Consider the following 18,621-nt stretch of genomic DNA (forward strand, 5'->3'; position numbering starts at 1 on the left):
GTAGAGCGTGTAGTGCTAATACTCGTGAAACCAAGAATGCACGTGTTATGCTCATGAAACCAAGAATGCGCGTGTTATCAAAATATTGTGCCCTTTTGCTTCTTGCCTACAAACCATGCACTTGTTCCCAACGACGCGTCGCATAACAATGCATCACCCCTACCAAGTACCCTGTCATCACGCTTAATGGCATTTGGCCGAACACTTGTAGGGCATGGTGTCCGCCATGGACGGCGTCCAGACGGCTGCAATGGTTGCAGAGCACAAGGCACCTGGATGAAGCACCAGAGGTCTGGCAAGAACTCAGCGGCGGCCAAAGTGGTGGCGATGTGTTGATGGGTGCAGATGGAAGGTATAAAGCGGAGGGAAAGAGAGGTTCTGGGTGGGCCGAGTATGTCGGTGTCCGAACTCCCTCAAACCTCCCACGAGTTTGTTTTCGGTTTGGGGGATTTTGGACGTCCAGACTACACCCCAGACTGCACGATCCGTACACGGTCACTTTAGAGAACCACGTTGGAGTTGCACTAAGGAGTAAGGGGACAAATAACACGCACAAACGAAACGACGCGACAATTGTTGGTACAAAACGTTCATACGATCACTGATTGTTGGCAGTTTAACAACACCCAGGCACATAAACTCACAATAGAACACCTATACATATGGTTGTACTTTGGCCTCATCTCTGGATGATGGCAAAAACTCACTACCATGTCTTCCAAGTTATGTAGATAGCAATTCAAAAGACTTGATAAATGTTGGACATATGCCTGGGTTGGCACAAGGTCCTGGTGGTTCAGACAGGACCCATCAGTTGTCATTCTGCCTGAGCATCTGTAGGATGGTCAGGAACAGGTTGAGGATGTCGAGGTAAAGCTCAACAGACGCCCAGATGTACTCGTCATAAGTGTGGCGCTTTATCAAGTTCTCAGTGTCGTAGACGATGAAGCCTGAGAAGACTAGAGCTCCAAACCCACCGATCACAGCATTCGATGCAGGTCCAAATGGGAAGAAGATCTGCAACACAGCAATTTGCGGCACAAGGGTTACAACTAGTGGAATGTTCAACCGGAATGCTTCTATGCGAGTCAGTTAAACGATATTTTCCAAAGTTCATCATGCATGTTACCTGGGTAAAGCTTATCACGACCAGGATGGTGAGAGCAGAAAACAGAAATGGTCCAAGGTAACTAAATTCCTTGCCCTTCTTTGCGGCCCAGAATGTGTATGCAGTCAGAGAGACAACCACAGCTGAGGTCAGTACCAATGCTTGAAGCACAATAGTTCCTGCAACATACAAGTGAGCCTTTAATAAAACTAGTCTAAAGCAAGAAGACAATGAAAACAATTATATGAAAGAAACAAACCTTCAGTGTTTGCACAAGCCACACCAATGCTGAAGCTCAAGCACAGAGTGAACAAACCCAAGATAGCAAGATTGTGAGGGTGTCTGTGCTGATAGATGTACAATGGGATCATCACTGCAACAAATATCACAAAATTAGCTAAAGGAAACAATATCTTCTGATACAAAATAACAACAATGGACTGTCATCTGATCAGCATTCTCTCAGAACTCAAAAGATGGTCCAGGGGAAGGGGTCTGGGAGTGCTTCAGTGTGATGGATTGATGCTGCTGGAAATACTAACACGGGCAGAATTTCTATTCTCTTGCACTCTATGTTCTGAGACTTCAGACTCCTGCCAAATTATTTCTCCATATCCTACTGGACTAAATATTAATCATTAGGACTTTAACATATTTGTGTCTAATTTGATGGTGCAAGTATGATTTTACCAAGAATCAGTTTGCTCAAATAAGAAAATTTCAGAACAAAGAAACGTTCGCAATTTATATGCACCTACGGAGATAACGCCAAAAGTGCTATACTGCTATGGCTGAAAGTGGTTTAGTAACTTCAAAATGTAATATTTGTGGGCAATATGAACTAGAGAGAAAACACACAACTGATCAATTTGTTATACATGTATCATAGATTGTTTTCACATAGGACATTGATAAGGATTTAGTCACTACTAGCTTCAACTTTCTAATGATGAAAGGAACTAAACAGCCAAACAATATGAGACCAAAACATCATTACCTGCATCATAACCTACACGTACAGACAGAAACGGAGTTATATCAGGAAAATTAGTACTTATTACAGTTCCTCAAATACAATACTATCTCTAGTTGCAACCATGCACACTAACTATCGACACAAACTACTACTCCCTTAGTTCAACCTTCGTTCAAAACTGCGACACTTATTTTGGATCGGAGGGAGTAGTAAACTAAAACTTTCTCGGCTTTGCTATTTCTCAGGTACCTGAAAATTTCTCTGGCGTCAGTCACCTACTTCCTTCCTCCCTTCTGGCACGGGGAGGTTGAGGGGAGGGCGGGGCGGCGAGGCGGTGCGCAGTAGCGCCCGCCAGCCGCGGGTGCTGGAGGCTGGCGGTTAGGGCGGGGCAGGCCGGCGGCATCGCGAGGAAGAAGAGAGGGAGGTAGAAGATGAACAGTGCGCGGCCGATCTGTTTTTGTTCGTTGGATGAAGATCTACAGGCTCTGGTTGAAAGTAACTGATGGACTTTCATTTTCAGGTACCTGACTTATAGTCGGTCCCAAACTTTCTAGTCTCTCTCACTTCCAACATGGCCAACACTATCAGAATGGTCATCAAGTACCAAGTCCCCCACCTCACTTTCATTTGAGTCAAAGCGTAAACACTATCCCATCCATGTTTTGTGCTATCGATTAGGTTGTTGGGGAAGCCAATTATTTTATCAAGGAAACGAATTGAACAAAAAACTCTGGTCGCTATGAAGGCCTTTACCACACCTCAAGGCATGCTAAACTGATACCAGGGCCTACTAAACCTTGACATTTGATGTATATTCATATAGTGGCTACCTTGAGTGGTGGCAACCATCAAGGCGTCTATTTAGGGTGTGTTTGGTTGCTGGAACGACGTGGAACGTCACGGGTCCGACCCATTCCCGAGCATCGTTCTCGTGTTCAGTAGGGAGATGGAACGGTCACCACCTCGTTCCTAGGAACCGAATATTCGGCCCAGATGCGGAACCAGGTGATACCTCCAAAACGAACGGACGACGCGGAACCGGCTCTCTCCTCGCGCCCCCAGCCCTATCGCCTGTCCTCACTGCGCCGCCTCCTCCTCGTCTCTCTCTCCCTCGATCTGCGCCGCCCCGCCCCGCCTTCCCCTGATTCTTCCCCTTGCCGCGGCTGACTCCTCCCCTCTCGATCTGTAGCACACGAGGGAAGCAGGCCGTCCTTTCTCTCGATCTGGAGCTGCGTGGCGGTAGTTTTGCAGAAGGGTTGCAGCAGGGCGGCGGTGTAGGCGTGATTCCGGCGAGCTAACAACGGCGGTAGAGGCTCCTCTCCTCAAGGTGCGACATCTCTTCCTTACCCCTTGTATGTGCTCTGTGCTGTTCAAAGTAGTGCAGCCGCTGTTACACTTTGCAGTCATGGAGATTGCCCAGCCGAGAGAGATGCAGAGATGGACTCATGGTTGTCTTTTGATTCATTTTGTTTCTCTATACTGTTCAAACGAAGGGGATCTTTTCCTAATTTCTACTGAAATACATGCTGTCCAGTTTATCTTTGCAATATATGTTGATGTGTTAAATCCCTACTTCCCTAGTACAAGTCATTGGTAGCCATATTCTTGATAGTGTTTACTCCTCTCTACGTCTTCAGATTTTGTTGCTGCAACCTCTACAATCTACCTCATACATTGGTCAAGCGTGCTGCTGCTGCTGCTCCAAGGCAGGATGCCACACTCAAGCCAAATGCACAAATTATCCCAAAGAAGGCAGCATACATTTGTTCAGATCAAATTGTGTTCTGTGTAATATCATATATGTATCATGCTTGTCAATATATAGTGTTATGTTGTTTTTTAAAGTACAATAGAAATGCTGCCGAAATTTTGAATTTTTGTTATTCCGTTTTTCATCCATGCTTCCAAACCAAACACAGGAATGGGACCATTCCATTCTACTTTTTTGCTCATACCAAACACAGGAATGGAACTGACCCGTTCCTTTGGAATGGAACCATTCCATTCCATGACAGTTGGTTCTTCAACCAAACACACCCTTAGAACCCTGTCCTGCCGGCTACGCTCCAAACTCGACTCCACATTAAGTTGTCTGAAGAAACTCTGATGTCTTCAGGTCCTATATCATGGAGGCAAACCACAGGTGCATATAACCCTTCATATAGGCCCGTTGCACACAACTACAGTCAATATATATATCATGTTATTAAGGGCATGGTAACAGCTTCAGCATTATTCCTATTGCATGTATATCACCATGGATTCGTTGCTTACTGATTATGAACGGCTTCATCTTAATTCACAATTCGATTTGGAAAGAAGAAAAACACATATAATGTAACTTAAATTTGTAACCAAAATCCACTGAATCAAACTATTGCAGCTTGAACTAGCTAGATCCACGACCTACGCTGTTGATTCGAACAGCTGGGCGTCCTACGACCAACGGGTCAAGCAAACTGCTAATTGAGGCGAGGTCAACGAATACCTAGGCGTCGTCAGATTCATCACAGAATAAACGCGCCACGACAAGGTCAAGGATGGCGCCAGATGGGGGAGAAAACTAGAGCACTTACGGATGAAGGGGAGGACGGCGAGCAAGAGCGCGAGGACGGGCGAGTTGGAGAGCGTGGCGTTGAGGGTGGGGTAGAAGACGGTGATGGCGGAGACGACGGTGGTGAGGACCAGCTGCGCGCAGAGGATGCCGTAGACCTTGCGGATGAAGCCCCAGCGGAGGGCGTTCTCCCCGCGCGAGATCCCCGGGTAGAGCGTCTCCCCGTTCCCCGCCTCCAGGTCGATCGACGACGCCTCCACCTTCTCCTTCATCTCCGGCGCCCGGCGGTAGCCCGACGGTGCCAGCGGCTGCATCTCCGTCGCCGACGCCATCTCTCTCACCGACGCTGTCGGTGGTGGGGAATTGGGGATTTTCGGTTGGGACGCGGTCTGTTCGATGTGCGACGAATTGGGGATATATAGATTTTTCTTTCTTTTTGTCCTTCGGGGAGAAATGACGCTGTGTATATCTATCCGCTACTGCTACGGGTACTCGTGGGTGGTGCCGAACCTTTTCCTGGCCTCTGAGAGGTGGGGCCAATTTGGCATGTTGTTTCTGGAAACTTGTTTGGACCTAGATGCGTTTTGTGTGTGTGTGTGTGTGTTGGTAGGCTAAAAAATTCTATACATGCCGATTTCAATCATTTCCCCTTCCTTTTTCTTAAAGATCAAAGACCATATATTAAGTAGCACATACCCTCACAAAAACAACATTAAACAAATTTAAAGTGCATTCAAATCCTTGAGCTTGAGAGTGCGAAATCTTCTTCTTTCTGCATAAGCTTGCTGTTGCCTTTGGGTCCCCATTTCAATGGAGCAAACTTGTTTAAACTTAGAAGCTTATTAAAGCAGCAGTCGGAAAGTCATCGATTTGGATCAGAAGATGCCGGTGGCCATGATATGCGTAACAATTCGTTGTTTTAGAGAAAATACGACGGGGAGAGGTTGTAGAACGCCCTGGTTCCAAACACTGTTAAACATTAAGTCTGAACCTAACAGGTAAGCGTAGCATTTAGGGAGGGTTGCTGAGAGTTGACGCAGGCCTGCCGCTGAAGAGGTCGAGCGTGGACTTCCTGGGGTCAAATCGCAAGCTCTCGCCAAGTTTGACCCTTATTAAGCGGGTGCGGTTTTGCGTGCTACCGTTTGGCCGCGCGCCACCAATCCGGCTGAACGCGCCACATGGTTAAATTGCGCAGCATCATACACATGAGATTGGTGGATATACCACAAGTAATTCCATAAACTTGTGAAACGGCAAAATTGTTGCATAGCAAGCATATGATGTGTAAACACCTAGAATAAATATCAAACAACGCATGACAGTAAAGATACCTCATAAATCGTTGGTGTTCTCAATTGTATGGTGATGCATATTCATTCATGTCATCATTAGCATAAGGTATGTAAACTGAAAATTCTGACCCTCCATACCAGACATTGTATGTAGGTATCGACCCTATATCCTCCTACAAATAGGGCTCAAGAGTCTGACAAAATTCTCCTAAACTACACATTAGAGTGCAACTATGCCAAATCATCATCAGTTTACTTGTGACAAGATCGCTGCCTTGGACAGCGGAGGGTGAAGAATCAAACAGTGATGGAAAAAAAGAATGCAAGATCCTATGCCTGCTTCTTGTCTAGGTTTGCAACCGCTTGTTTCTGGCGCTTCTCCCACGCTGGCATCTTGCCTGGGAATGTCCACCGCAAAAACCGCTCCCATCCATAGCAGCCGCAAAACATAAGCATAGCCCAGAGCAGCAGTTTGCCCCTCATTCCTTCAGGCAAGGGCTCTAGCTTCATGTAGTCGTTCAGATCCCTGAACATATCCGATGTGATCACCGTGAAGAAAACAACAGCTGAATAGAGAGCATACTTGAATGGCTTGTTCTCCGATATGCTCTGGTTGAACGGGTGGCCCATGTAGTTCACAGCAAAGGTTGCCACCTGGATCATCATGTTCACCATGTATGAAACTGTGTTGACCAGGTTTGGATGGAACTCTGAATCAGGCTCGATGCATTCCTCTGGCATATACTTGGATGCTAAGTTGACAGCTGACATCAAGAAGAACAAGTGCATTGCAAACTGGCCGAGAATGGACAGGAAGACGTATGCACAGAAGATGTTAGGATGGGGGCGCTCTGCCGACAGTGCTTGAAGTGGGCGAGCATGGGAAATGAAGAGGAAGAATGCTGCAGTGAAGACACCACTGATTGTAGCTTGAACATCACCCAGTTTCACACCATCCAAGTACATTACACTGAGAACGTATGCTGTTGCAAGGCAGTTGAGTCCAAGAATCTTGAACATTTGGAGTGTAGTGACTAGGGTGCTTCGCCCCTGGCGGATGATATCAAGCGTGGGGGCAACAGAGGCATGCTTTGCTGTGAAAGGTGAGGCCATGGATGCATCCCCAAGCTTTACAATCGGTGCTGAGCGGCCATCACTTTCATCATTCATTTCATCTAACATCTTCTGCAGCTTTTCGCGCTGTTTCTCAGCAGCAGTCAAGGGGCGGCTGCTGGGTGCTTTAGCGGAACTGCTAACTGGTGGAACCAATTGTGATGATGACTCGTTAGCAGGTTTCGGTTTTTTCAGCTTCCCTGATTTGCTTTCAAGTTTGGATGACTGAGATTTCGAGCTAGCTTTCTGCACCGGTTCAGCATTTAGCAGAGCTATGCCAACATGTGCCTGAAAATTAAGAATTTCACATCAATACATTGTCATAAGGTGTATAACATATATATCCTATTTCCTATCTTCCATTGGTAACACTCAAGAACAGAAACAATAGCTAACAAAACAGTAGATAGGACTGCCCAGGTCAAGAAATTTATCAAGTAACCTTTGAGTGTCCTACAGCGAAGGCCGCAGAACAACTATATTCAGAATAAGGTTGCAGAACAACTATATTTCAGATTATTGGCAAAGCGGAACCAAATGCCAGGCTAATATAGGTCCAGCCTGCATAAAAAAATACATGGACATGCATTTGTGGCTCAAACTGGCTAGATATGTTCAATATGCTATGCTTCTCATATACCCCACTAACTAAAACAAGTGCAAGAAGTTCGGTTCAATTTTACAAGCTTATCAGACAATAAAAGTATTACCAAGACGCTAATTTACAACTAATACTTGGTTCTCCAACCATTGCACAGTGGACTCCTTGTATAACGTCTTCCAACCAACTTTGTGGGCATGATGTGCCCATAAGCTGCTCCATAGGAGCTTACTACCCTAGGTCTGAGTTCTCTCCACTGCGGGATGGCAGGCAAACTGGTGAAGTGAATGGCTGTAGCCATAATAATAGGTGGCTGGATTGCATCTTTGCATAAATGTACGAACACCAGAGATGACCACAACAAAAACAGAGCATGAGCTAAGGCCTACTCATTCTTGGAAGTGCAGGCAAAAGATCTACTCCCTCCGTTCCGAATTACTTGTCTTGAATTTGTCTAGATACGGATGTATCTAGACTCATTTTAGTGATAGATACCTCTGTATCTAGACAAATCGAAGACAAGTAATATGGAACGGAGGGAGTAGAAGGCAAAGGACACAATAATCCAGAGTTATTGTGTTTTTCTCTTCTATGTCTGCGGCCTTCTTCTCTGATTTCATTCTTGTATGCAGTTGGGTGATGGGGCGATCAAAATCGATTTCCAGATCTCTAATCTGTAGCTTCTTGCTCATAATTTTTATTTTTATTAACTTCGGCTAACCGAGACAACCAAAACAAACAATTTCAGTGTTTCAGATTAGGTGATTCCTTTCTATGTGATTCATTTGGCTTCCATATTGTAGAGGCCAAAACAGATTTTTAGCAAATAATCTGAATTAACCGAAGGAGTAACTGTTTCTGTGGAATGAGCACATGTAAATGAAAGACAAAATTGTAGTAAGAAATATCAGACCAAAGTTGCCAGACAAGTTCAAGATCAAGTCAATCATTAGCATGAGTTCCATATTCGGCTTCCTTTCTAAGAATCATAGAGAATATATACATAAGGACAATGTTGTAAGAAGAATATCACATCAAAATCGCCATACATGTTTGAGATCAAGTCAATCCCTGGCATGAGTGCATGACTAACAACCGTTTGTGTCATTGTGTGTGTAATGAGCATAATCATAACATTGAATAATTATGAGAAAAAAGAGCGGATTAAACCAGGATATGAGCCAGGTACAGACCTGTTTCAGTGCACCAACATCATTGGTTCCATCTCCACACATCAGTGTCATCCTCCCAACAGTCTTAAATGTTGTCAGTACAAGTTCTTTCTGTTCAGGAGCAACGCGCGCAAAAACCTGAAACAACGACGCTTATAATGTAAATCAGGGCCTTCATAGTTTGAGAAGGTATGCAATCTGTTCTCACTTACCTTCACATGAGGAATGACTTGGACAACAGCATCGGTCCTTTGTAGCATTTCAAAGCAGTCCCCACTAATGCAAAGATCATGTGATTCTGATAATTCTTTAACCTCCTCAGCTCTACAAAACAATAATGCAAGATATTAGAAATGTCACCAAACAAGATATATGTTTACATAGTTCGCGCGATAGCATAGATGAGGGAGTATTCGGAGTCCCTCCGCTCCAGACTCGGCTCGCGGAGCTGCAGGCTAAAATAGTGGAGCTGGAAAATAGGTGCTCCGCAGATCCTGTAATTCCGCGGAGCTGGTGGATAGCCGAACAGGCCCGAAGTCATAGTTACATAGTTCCATTTACATATGCAGTGGGGGGAGGAGAGGTTTGGAATGCTAATAGGAAATCCAGCAGATCTTCCTTTTCCTTTTTTCTAGCAAATAAAAAAAGTTGTCTCCTAACACCAATGCGTAAACATCTCTTTCTTTTCCAATGGAAAAAAGAATAGACATGATAACCCTGAATAGCAAGAATCTTTGCCAGGGTACCAACTTAAAAATTATAGAAAAGGTTAGTACAAACACTAGGCACTCATCATAGCAGAACCCATTGCATATAAATTGTTACCTGTATGGAACTCTATCAGTTTCATCGGGAGAAACCCACTCAAATCCACTAGTCTTCATCCGTGTTAAAATTAGAACCGGCTTCGAACAGATATTCACTTGGCTAGCAACATGACAAGCAGTCAAAGCTTGGTCCCCAGTGATCATAACCTAATACATCAGGGAGGTGATGAGCACTTTAATCAAACAAAACAGAAAAGTTCCATTGTAATTATTCACAGGTTATTGCTACTGATAAATCAATAGGTACCAAAGCTTTGGTCATATTACTGGTGTAAAAACACTTCGCCCAGGAAATGTATAAGGAAGCATGAAGATGCTTAGTTGACACTACAGAATGACAAGTAACTTTAAGAACGGGATATACCAAGTCATGGGAAGATTGTTCCAGTTCAAGCAAGACAGCGGCAGAATCACTCCTTATAGGACAGTTGAAGACCTGGTTGCAAAAATGACCCAACAAAACCATTTAAAAATCTTCAAATAAGTCATTGGAACATAATTACACTATTTTAGGGTTAGTTACCGCAAAACCAGCAAAAATTAAGTCACTCTCCACTTGATCCCTTTCCAGACTTCTAGCTTCACTAACCTGTTATTCAAATACCAGGAGGTCAAACGACTCATACCAGATAAACTTCTAGTACAAATTCAAACAAAAAGATATCAACTAAGAATAAAATGCAACTACTTGCGAATGCCCAGGCCTAATATTACTTACACTGAAGGAAAACAACTTGCAACTATGTTCTTCTAAAAATGTTAGTAACATAAAAGTTACGAATTGCTAATACAGTAATATCTCACTGGCTTCCAAGTAAATATGCATATAAAGCATCACAGTTCACAACTATCTAAGCAATGAATGATTTTCTGATAACTGCTGATCACAACGCCATGGACAAAGTAACACTACCAATATCTACGGTGCGGACCTACAATCATCAAAACAAGGGAACATCACTATCCCACAACACCTGGAGACTTGCTACTTCACCCTTCTACGAAACAGTACTAGTAGCTTAATTTGCTAACATGCTGTGCATCAGTTAAACACATGGGTATATATTGAAATGGATACTGATTTATTCCCCACTAGTGTTTTTTGCGTTTCAATGTTAACACAACGCTAACCACCATACTTTAAACTAGTTTGTCAGCACCAATTCATATGATTCCAGTGTCTAGTGCTAATGGCAGAGAATTTTCACCGCAAGCTACATGCATGCAGGATACCACTGGATCATCTGCGAAATTAAACTCAAAACGAAAATTGACTGATAGTTGGAACTCACATGGTTCCTACACAACAAATAAAGAAAGGTTGAAAAGAAAGTGTTGCTCCTTGATCTTAAATTAAAATGCTATGCTATCTAATGGCTTGGGAAATTTAGACAAACAGTAGTACTAAAAGAAAAATAAAGGAACCATTATACTTCAATGGGAACTTACAGGCATCTCCGGAAGCAGTTTGTACGCAAGAGACAAGACCCGGGAGCCCTGACGCGTGTATTTTTTGTATGTTTCCACATATGCAGCAGGTAGATCAACTAACCTCTCCTGAATGGTCTCGGGTGCACCCTGGAAACCACAAAAAAAAAGGCGATATTCTTAACAGTTAACTGGAAAAGGTCAAACAAAACAAAAGATGGAACGAGTTAAAGTTATGAGGATCGCGACCAGAAAAACAGCTTAGACAGGCCTGCTCTGATGGGCCACAAATTATTCAAAAGGAACATAGCCAAAGACTATTCTCTGAACTAGGTAACTCAGGAGTTACAATCATTCAACTTTTTGTTTGTAGCTCAATTTCAGTTCTCAACTCACTCAATATATAGAACTAAAAAAACAAAAGGATGGATTGAACCATTGACTCATCTCGTTGTAATACTTTTGGTGGGATAAAATATAATAATTTAAACCAATGGATGGTCTCTTTGTGGCCACTCAACTGGCTAAGTTATCTTTATTTTACGTAACTAAATAAGAATTGGGGAAAAAGAAAACAACAAGGCATAAATAGATTACTTATATGGTGGATCCCGCTTCGTTTTCCATCTAAAACATAAGGATTGCAAAGATGGCAAACCACCAATGGCCAAACACATCCACAAGGAACCCAAGCCCAAACCCTCTCGAGATCATTTTTTATTTCCTTTGCTCTAAAAGTAATTTAGAGATGTCCATGAACAAGAGGACACTAATTTCTTCATGCCAAAATCATGAAACAAGGCCTAAAGAAGCAGTTTCTGAACAATCCCAAGTGTCTAAGAACCGGATCGATAATTTTATTTAGACTGTGGTAACCTTACCTTTATGAAAGCATAAAATTTCTCCTGGATACGGACAATAACAGACATTCTCTTCAAGTGAGAAGCAAAGTGATATCTGTGTACAATCTGTACAGGTTGGCCACCAGGCCTGCAACGAAGACTAGTCAGCTAAAATCTTTTAATATCCAAGTAAAATATAAAATAACTCCTCATGATATTACTGGACTGAGTTCAGAAAAGGGAAAGGATAGTCATTGTTGGCAGCATGTTATTATAAGTCTATAATCAGAGGCAAGATAGTTAAGAACTCAAGATGGGGTGTACCACACCTTTACCACATATACAATAAGAAATTTCTCGCTGGTGTTAACCAAGGTATCAAAAAAGTATTAGTCAATCAAAGATCCAACTGATTCTATGTTTGCATTGCAAAATACAATAGTGATTCATGAATAATAATTTTCCCATAAAGTAGTAATACTCCCCTGTTCTACTATAACTGTCCTCAGCTCACCATGCAATGCCAATGCATGCCCCCACCAATATTCAGACTAAAAACCTACTAACCTTTTTCTAAAGCATGTAAGCAAGGGTGAGTGGAATCACAGCAATCACTAAACTTGATTTCTTCAGCGGGGAGATAATTTGAAACAGATTCTCCAAGGGCGGGGGACAATTACAGTGACATGAAGGGAGTAGGACTCAAGACTAGTTGAATTACAAACAGGGAAACTTCAATAATTTCAATTTGTTTGATGGAATAAAAGAACGCCTATCATCTTCATAAAAAAACCGAAGCCCTAATAGGCCCTTGATACCATGTTATGGGGGCAGCAGACTTGGTCTATTGCCAAGGCTCTAGGGCCATATATACACAAGTAGAGGACATAAACTAGGAATCCAGAAATACAAAAAAGGAACTACAAGAAACCTAGTACAATATATGTATATATATATATATATGTGTGTGTGTGTGTGTGTGTGTGTGTGTGTATATATATATATATCTAACAACTTAATCGAGTGTGCAATTGCTGACATAATTATATATGCGCAACAAGAGATGATAGCTTACCTCCTAGACATGGCTTTCTCATCAGAGGTGTAGATCCAGTCTATGCCTTTTATTGCAGCTTTTTCAAGGGGGTCGCCAACCTTTAACAAAATGGAATATACCATTTAGAAAGGCATGTAAACTTCTTTGATTATGCTTCATGTAGACAGCTATTGGTGCTTATCACACAACACATACCAGTTTGTTGTCCACAAATACCAATGCATGGCAGCTGGATAGCACTTCTTGAATGCGGAGAGGCAACTTATTTGCGTCAGATATTAATTCTGCGTCGCTTTCCAAAGTAACAACTCCTTGGAACTCCTGAAATACGGGGTTCATTTGTTAACAAACCTCCAACCAAATGTTTTTTTATTGACAAGAACATAGTTCACCATATCATCCGATGTCAATGTTCCAGTCTTATCGAAGCAGCATATGTCAACCTGGTAGGAGAGAACTTGTAAGAGCTTGTACAGAAAGAAGAAAGAGGAGCACAACATGGTTCTCTTCCTCACCTTCCCAGCAAATGGTATTCTGAATGGTTCCGTGCAGAAAATGCCACGCCGTACTAAAGCAATTAAAGATGTATTGACTGCTATGGACAGCTCCATTGGCAGTTCAGGAGGAATCACAGAAGTCAGAATCAGTGAACAACTTAAAAAAAGTTTATATCTGCTTCTTGTGGGATCCTCCAGTCCCTATATATGAATACACAGACACTTCAACGATAAAAAAAAGTACATAATTTAAAAAGATAGTATGCAACTGAAAGATCAATGGATTTATCGATGGTGTTGCTATCTGATATTACCTTCATAAGCACATAGCCTGATGCAATTATCGCAAAGAATAGCAAAAATAGTATAAACAACCCACTTTCCTTGCTATTTGCAGTAACCTGTCACATAGATCAAATGTTAGCTTTAAATTTGCATACTCAGAAGTCAGATTCATTTTTCATTCAGGAAAGGAAGTTACCCTCTCAGTTGAGAATAAGATAGTTCTCATCAATTTTCCCTGGCTAGTCTCAAATCCAGTTCTCAATACAAAAGCTACGCAACCACCATCAGGTGCCCGAAGATTTACAGACTGTATAGAAGAAAAGGAGTCAACGATACTATAAAGCTATCAAGGATAGCTCTCGTTAGCATAACAGATATATGATACATCTACCTTATCTGGCGTGTGTTGCAGTATCTTCGTGCCACCAAATAGGATATGATTCTTATCTCTCTTTATCGATAACATTTCGTCAGGGCCACGGCCAGCAACTGAGACCTATATAGGAGAAGATGATCATTCAGAACTAGAGCAAGATGAACAAAATACTAGGGGTAGTAATAAAGCATGTCTCAGAAAAGGAAAAACGGTACTTAGATGCTATAGTTGGATTAACACAATATACTTAATCTGTCTTGGAAGCATACTTTTCTGACAAGAATCGTTTGGGCAGGTAAATTTCGGTAGAAAAATGGAAAAGAAGCAGTTTTGTTCTGCTTAACCACATATTGGCTCTTTCTTTCTTTTTTGAGAATAATACCAGCTCATTCAGTTAGAGGTGATGTTTGAACCCCATCATTTATGTTACAGCCACATTGTCTCCTCAAATGGTGGGCTGGAAACCCTTCTTATATTACCTATATCATTGCTACTTTGTACCTTGCTCACACGCATAACTGCATACGGTATTTGTTAAGTAAACCAATTTCCATATTTTAATATTACATGCAAACCGTTATTTTATATCTAATATATGCATGTTTGGTGTACAATTAGAAATGTAAGTATATTTCAAAGGAGTGTGCATGCAGCTTTCTAAAAAGGAATATTTGTTGAAGGTCTGAATGGCACATCAGAACAGGAATGTTTCACTCCAAATTAGGAATGAAAACAACTTGCAGAATGGAACTAGCGAGTATGATTCCATCTTATAAAAACAAGTACGATTGGAAGTCCTAATTACCCCAAACAAAAGGAAGTCATATAATTAGCACGATCAGAAGAGGGGGGGTGGGCGATAGAAGAAAACCTTCCACTGTGGAGTAGACTCTCCTGTAAGAATAGCTTCATTTACTATGGCAGATCCAGCCAGTAATAGCATATCTGCTGGTACAGATCTATCCTCACCACTAGGCGAGCGGCCTATTGACACAATATCTCCAGGTAGTAGTTCTGTGCCTGAGATTTTAACCCATCTGAATAAATAGATGCACTATTAGGATGTGATATATACTTGAACAGTGTAAGCACTAATTCAAATGAATAAGGCATACTTTCCACAGCGGTAAGTCAACACAATCTGATTATCAACTTTCACACGCCTAAGCTCAGTCAATGTCTTCAATCTATTCTTTGCCATAGTAGACTCAAATAGGAAGAGCATGAAAAGTGTAAACAAACTGTAGTACCAATACTCATCCAGGCACCAAAGGCCAACACAGAAAACCTGTAGAGTAAGAGCTCACTGTTAGAAAAAGAAAAAGACATATAAGCAAAATGCAGGTCAAGTGAGAAATAGACTAACCTGGAAAACGAAAAATGGCTCCATGCATTGCTCCTTCATTAATTTCTGAAATGTGGGCTGTGGATACTCAAATCTAGAGGAAACAATTTACAGGCATTAGCCACTATAGCTAAACAGGTGTATGAAAAAAGCTTAAGCATGCAAAGCTAGATATTCGATTCAATACACTGTAGCAAAAATACTGATATACAGAAAATTCTCCTTGATCACATTAAAGTGCATCAAGCATCAACCTCCATTGCCAATATTTGAACTTTCCTAGACAGATAGTTTATGTTTACTTTACAGTAGGTTCTCCTAGAAAATGCCACTACAGACACATGTTTTGCACCCATTCAATATTCATAATTCGTTCCAGAACAGCAACATATTTCTTATTTAAGTGATTTTACGATATTTTGCATGCATGAGAATAGAATCCTATATAATAACTAAGTAGGTGATTCCCACTAACCTACTTTTCTCAACATGCAAACATGACACCTTAACATGAAACCATTCATGGGAAAGGTCCAACTCAGCATGCAACCATGCATGGGAAAAGGTCCAAGTCAACATGCAACCATACATGGAAAAAGTCTCAAGTCATTTCCATTTTATTATACTATATACTTATATTCAAAAAATATTTTACAACTATATACAATAATCAAATACAGTAAATCATATGTATTCTCTGTTTCAATTCTCATATTATTAACCCAAATATTCATGGTCCATACAGTAAAATCTCATCAAAATATGTTACAACCAATCCCAGCAGCAGTGTGGGGCATCATATATTTGCACATTTGTGGTGAACATATTTATGAATGCTCCAAATTCCTTCAGCTACTATTTATAGTTTTGGCTCTATTTCGCTAATGGTTTATGCATTGTAATGTACAAGAGGCTGCTATGACTGCATGTCAGCATGTGTGATAAGAAGGCACGTAGCACATCAACAAGATTTCTCTACTTTCTTGCCAATATAATCTCTTTTTTCATACCATATACATTTTACATAAGTCGATTTGGGAGTTCCCTATCGAATTGCACATTTTTCAGGGCACTATTTCGCTACAATGTAGCAACTCTAGAAATAAAGAACAAAAGAAAACCAAGCGGAAGCTACAGTTCATGATTGTGCCATCTATATCAACAACTATGATAAGTGATCAATTTACAGTCCTCTACCTCAACTACTGAAAGAGTGTACAAACAGGGAGCAAAACAGCAGCTTACATGTTTCTCCCCCACTTGTCCATAGCAGTGTTAATCTTGGCCTCTGTTCCATACCCGGTGCCCTTGATATAATGCCCAAATAAGTCCTTTGTCGGGTAACGGAGCTTGAAAAAGTTGTCTTTCTCTGCCGAATAAAAGAATCTCTGCTTCCGGAAATCAAAGTAGATCTCCTCCGTCTCACCTGAAGTCGACGATGAGGCAACCTGAACAGACACCCAAACCACACTCAGTGACCAAACATCGAAAACACTACCAGTTCACAGCAAAACCAGAACTAACTCACAGTTTTCTGTATATGCAGAGGCACAATTTCTTTTGACCCCAGGAACTTCGCTGGGATTACTTTGCACGCGTTCGCCGCATGGATATCCTTAACCTGCAACGTAAGCAAGTGTAAGATGTTTAACCCAATATAGACTGCGCACCAGACAGATGTGGATAATGTTGATTATGTGGGGGGCGAGAGGTGGTGTCTTGCCTTGGAGTGCCCGACGAAGGCCCGGAAGTCGACGGACCAAGCGGTGAAGAGGAACGCAAGGATGTGGGAGGCGGAGAGCACGCCGAGGATGACGAGGGCGTCGGTGAAGTCGAGCGCCGGGACGGCGAGCAGCAGCCAGAGCGCGTAGAGCGCGAGGAAGGGCCAGAAGTCGAGGCGCGCCGTCCAGTGGCGCCGCCGCAGCAGGTCCACGCCCTCCACCGACTTGCCGTTCACCTCGAACCGCGCCATGCCGGCGCCACGACCGCCCGGATCGGAGGGGAGACCTGCGGGGTCGCCGGGGGTTTGCTCAGATCGGGTCTCGATGCGAGTCGGAGAAGTGGGCGGCGGGCGGGAGTTTGGAGGGGTTTACCAGCTCGGTTTCGACGGGATCGGATCGGCGGCGGGGTGCGGCGGTGGCCGTGCGGGCGGCCGACGTGCGAGGGTTTTTCCGCCGCCGCTGCTGCTGCGGTGCTTGTGCTCTGTTGTCTCGTCCTCCAGCCCTCGGAGGGCCGCTTGCTAGCAGTTTTACGGTGGGGAATCTCACGGGGTCACGGCGATCTGAATTCTCACGAGTGACTTTTTCTTTCTGCCACGTTTCCATGCTACTTACTCCATAAAGAGAGGCAATCAGGCAAAGCTAAAGCTAAAGATGTCTGATTTCGTGTTTTAATGGACTGTACTTAGCAAAAGACAAAGTTTATACATGAAAATCAAAACCATGTATAAAATCCAGTGTTAAGTGTAAGATGGCATTTTGTAAGCGGTGTCAATTTTTTGAATATAATCCGTTTGAAATATGGTTGAGGGCGCAAAATTATTTGTTCCTTCGCAAATCTGTGTGACATTCTTTTTACGCGGTTTCGTAGAAGAGCAAGAATTAGTCATCAAAAATCTATCACCGACATACAAAGTATACTTCGATCGCATGCGATATTCTTTATGAAATATTTGGCCTGGTGGGATGTGACCACAAAAATTATGAATGTGTTATGCACTCATGATATACTTTTTTTAGATGAAAAAGGTTCGAGAAAGAGCTCAGTTTTGAATTAAACAAATTTTATGAATGTGCTACTCGTATTATACTCTCTTTGTTCTTAAATATTTGTCTTCCTAGAGATTTTAACAAGTGACTACATACAGAGCAAAATGAGTGAATCTACACTCTAAAATATGTCTATATACATCCGTATGTGGTAGTTCATTTGAAATCTCTAAAAGGACAAATATTTAGAAACGGTTGGAGTACTTTTTAGATGAAAAAGGCAACTCGGGGTTTTCACCTAGGAGGTAGAGGGGAAGGGGGAAGTAGACCTGGCGGGCGCGCTCCAGAAAGGTGAGCGGCGCCCGCAGGCATCGCCTAGGTCGAAGCCGGCAAGGCTGTTTTGGGATTTTTCTCGTCTTGCATTCCTGTCACCAGTACCC

General features: G+C 42.4%; 2 protein-coding genes across 2 annotated transcripts; both read right to left on the reverse strand.

The window, feature by feature from the left end:
• Nucleotides 1–544: 544 nt before the first annotated feature.
• LOC119278712 (BI1-like protein) lies at nt 545–5,050 on the reverse strand. The gene is made up of 4 exons (XM_037560046.1): nt 4,661–5,050; nt 1,368–1,481; nt 1,130–1,287; nt 545–1,017 (listed from the first exon to the last, which is right to left on the reverse strand). Exons 1-4 carry the CDS (start codon nt 4,968–4,970, stop codon nt 811–813), a joined length of 789 nt encoding a protein of 262 aa, XP_037415943.1. The 5' UTR covers nt 4,971–5,050; the 3' UTR covers nt 545–810.
• Nucleotides 5,051–5,954: 904 nt separating this feature from the next.
• Nucleotides 5,955–17,725, reverse strand: LOC119278718 (probable manganese-transporting ATPase PDR2). The gene is made up of 22 exons (XM_037560052.1): nt 17,567–17,725; nt 17,197–17,480; nt 17,002–17,094; nt 16,719–16,921; nt 15,495–15,567; nt 15,244–15,416; nt 15,000–15,165; nt 14,144–14,248; nt 13,949–14,059; nt 13,782–13,868; nt 13,486–13,668; nt 13,363–13,413; nt 13,166–13,291; nt 12,989–13,068; nt 11,953–12,061; nt 11,093–11,221; nt 10,167–10,232; nt 10,008–10,079; nt 9,642–9,790; nt 9,029–9,140; nt 8,838–8,954; nt 5,955–7,331 (listed from the first exon to the last, which is right to left on the reverse strand). The coding sequence occupies exons 2-22, from the start codon at nt 17,443–17,445 to the stop codon at nt 6,261–6,263; spliced, it is 3,525 nt and encodes a 1,174-aa protein (XP_037415949.1). The 5' UTR covers nt 17,446–17,480; nt 17,567–17,725; the 3' UTR covers nt 5,955–6,260.
• Between the last annotated feature and the right edge of the window lie 896 nt (nt 17,726–18,621).

Source organism: Triticum dicoccoides, chromosome 1A, assembly GCF_002162155.2.
Source record: "Triticum dicoccoides isolate Atlit2015 ecotype Zavitan chromosome 1A, WEW_v2.0, whole genome shotgun sequence".
NCBI classification, from domain to species: Eukaryota; Viridiplantae; Streptophyta; class Magnoliopsida; order Poales; family Poaceae; genus Triticum; species Triticum dicoccoides.

Excerpts from the sequence above, each read along its gene's own strand:
- LOC119278712 (XM_037560046.1), bottom strand. The coding sequence starts at position 4,970 with ATGGCGTCGGCGACGGAGATGCAGCCGCTGGCACCGTCGGGCTACCGC. Across the intron at positions 1,482-4,660 it reads CGCCGTCCTCCCCTTCATCC|TGATGATCCCATTGTACATC; the intron begins GTAAGTGCTCTA and ends TATTTGTTGCAG. Across the intron at positions 1,018-1,129 it reads TCGTGATAAGCTTTACCCAG|ATCTTCTTCCCATTTGGACC; the intron begins GTAACATGCATG and ends GCTGTGTTGCAG.
- LOC119278718 (XM_037560052.1), bottom strand. The coding sequence starts at position 17,445 with ATGGCGCGGTTCGAGGTGAACGGCAAGTCGGTGGAGGGCGTGGACCTG. Across the intron at positions 14,249-14,999 it reads AGTCTACTCCACAGTGGAAG|GTCTCAGTTGCTGGCCGTGG; the intron begins GTTTTCTTCTAT and ends TCTCCTATATAG. Across the intron at positions 11,222-11,952 it reads AATTTTATGCTTTCATAAAG|GGTGCACCCGAGACCATTCA; the intron begins GTAAGGTTACCA and ends TGTGGTTTCCAG.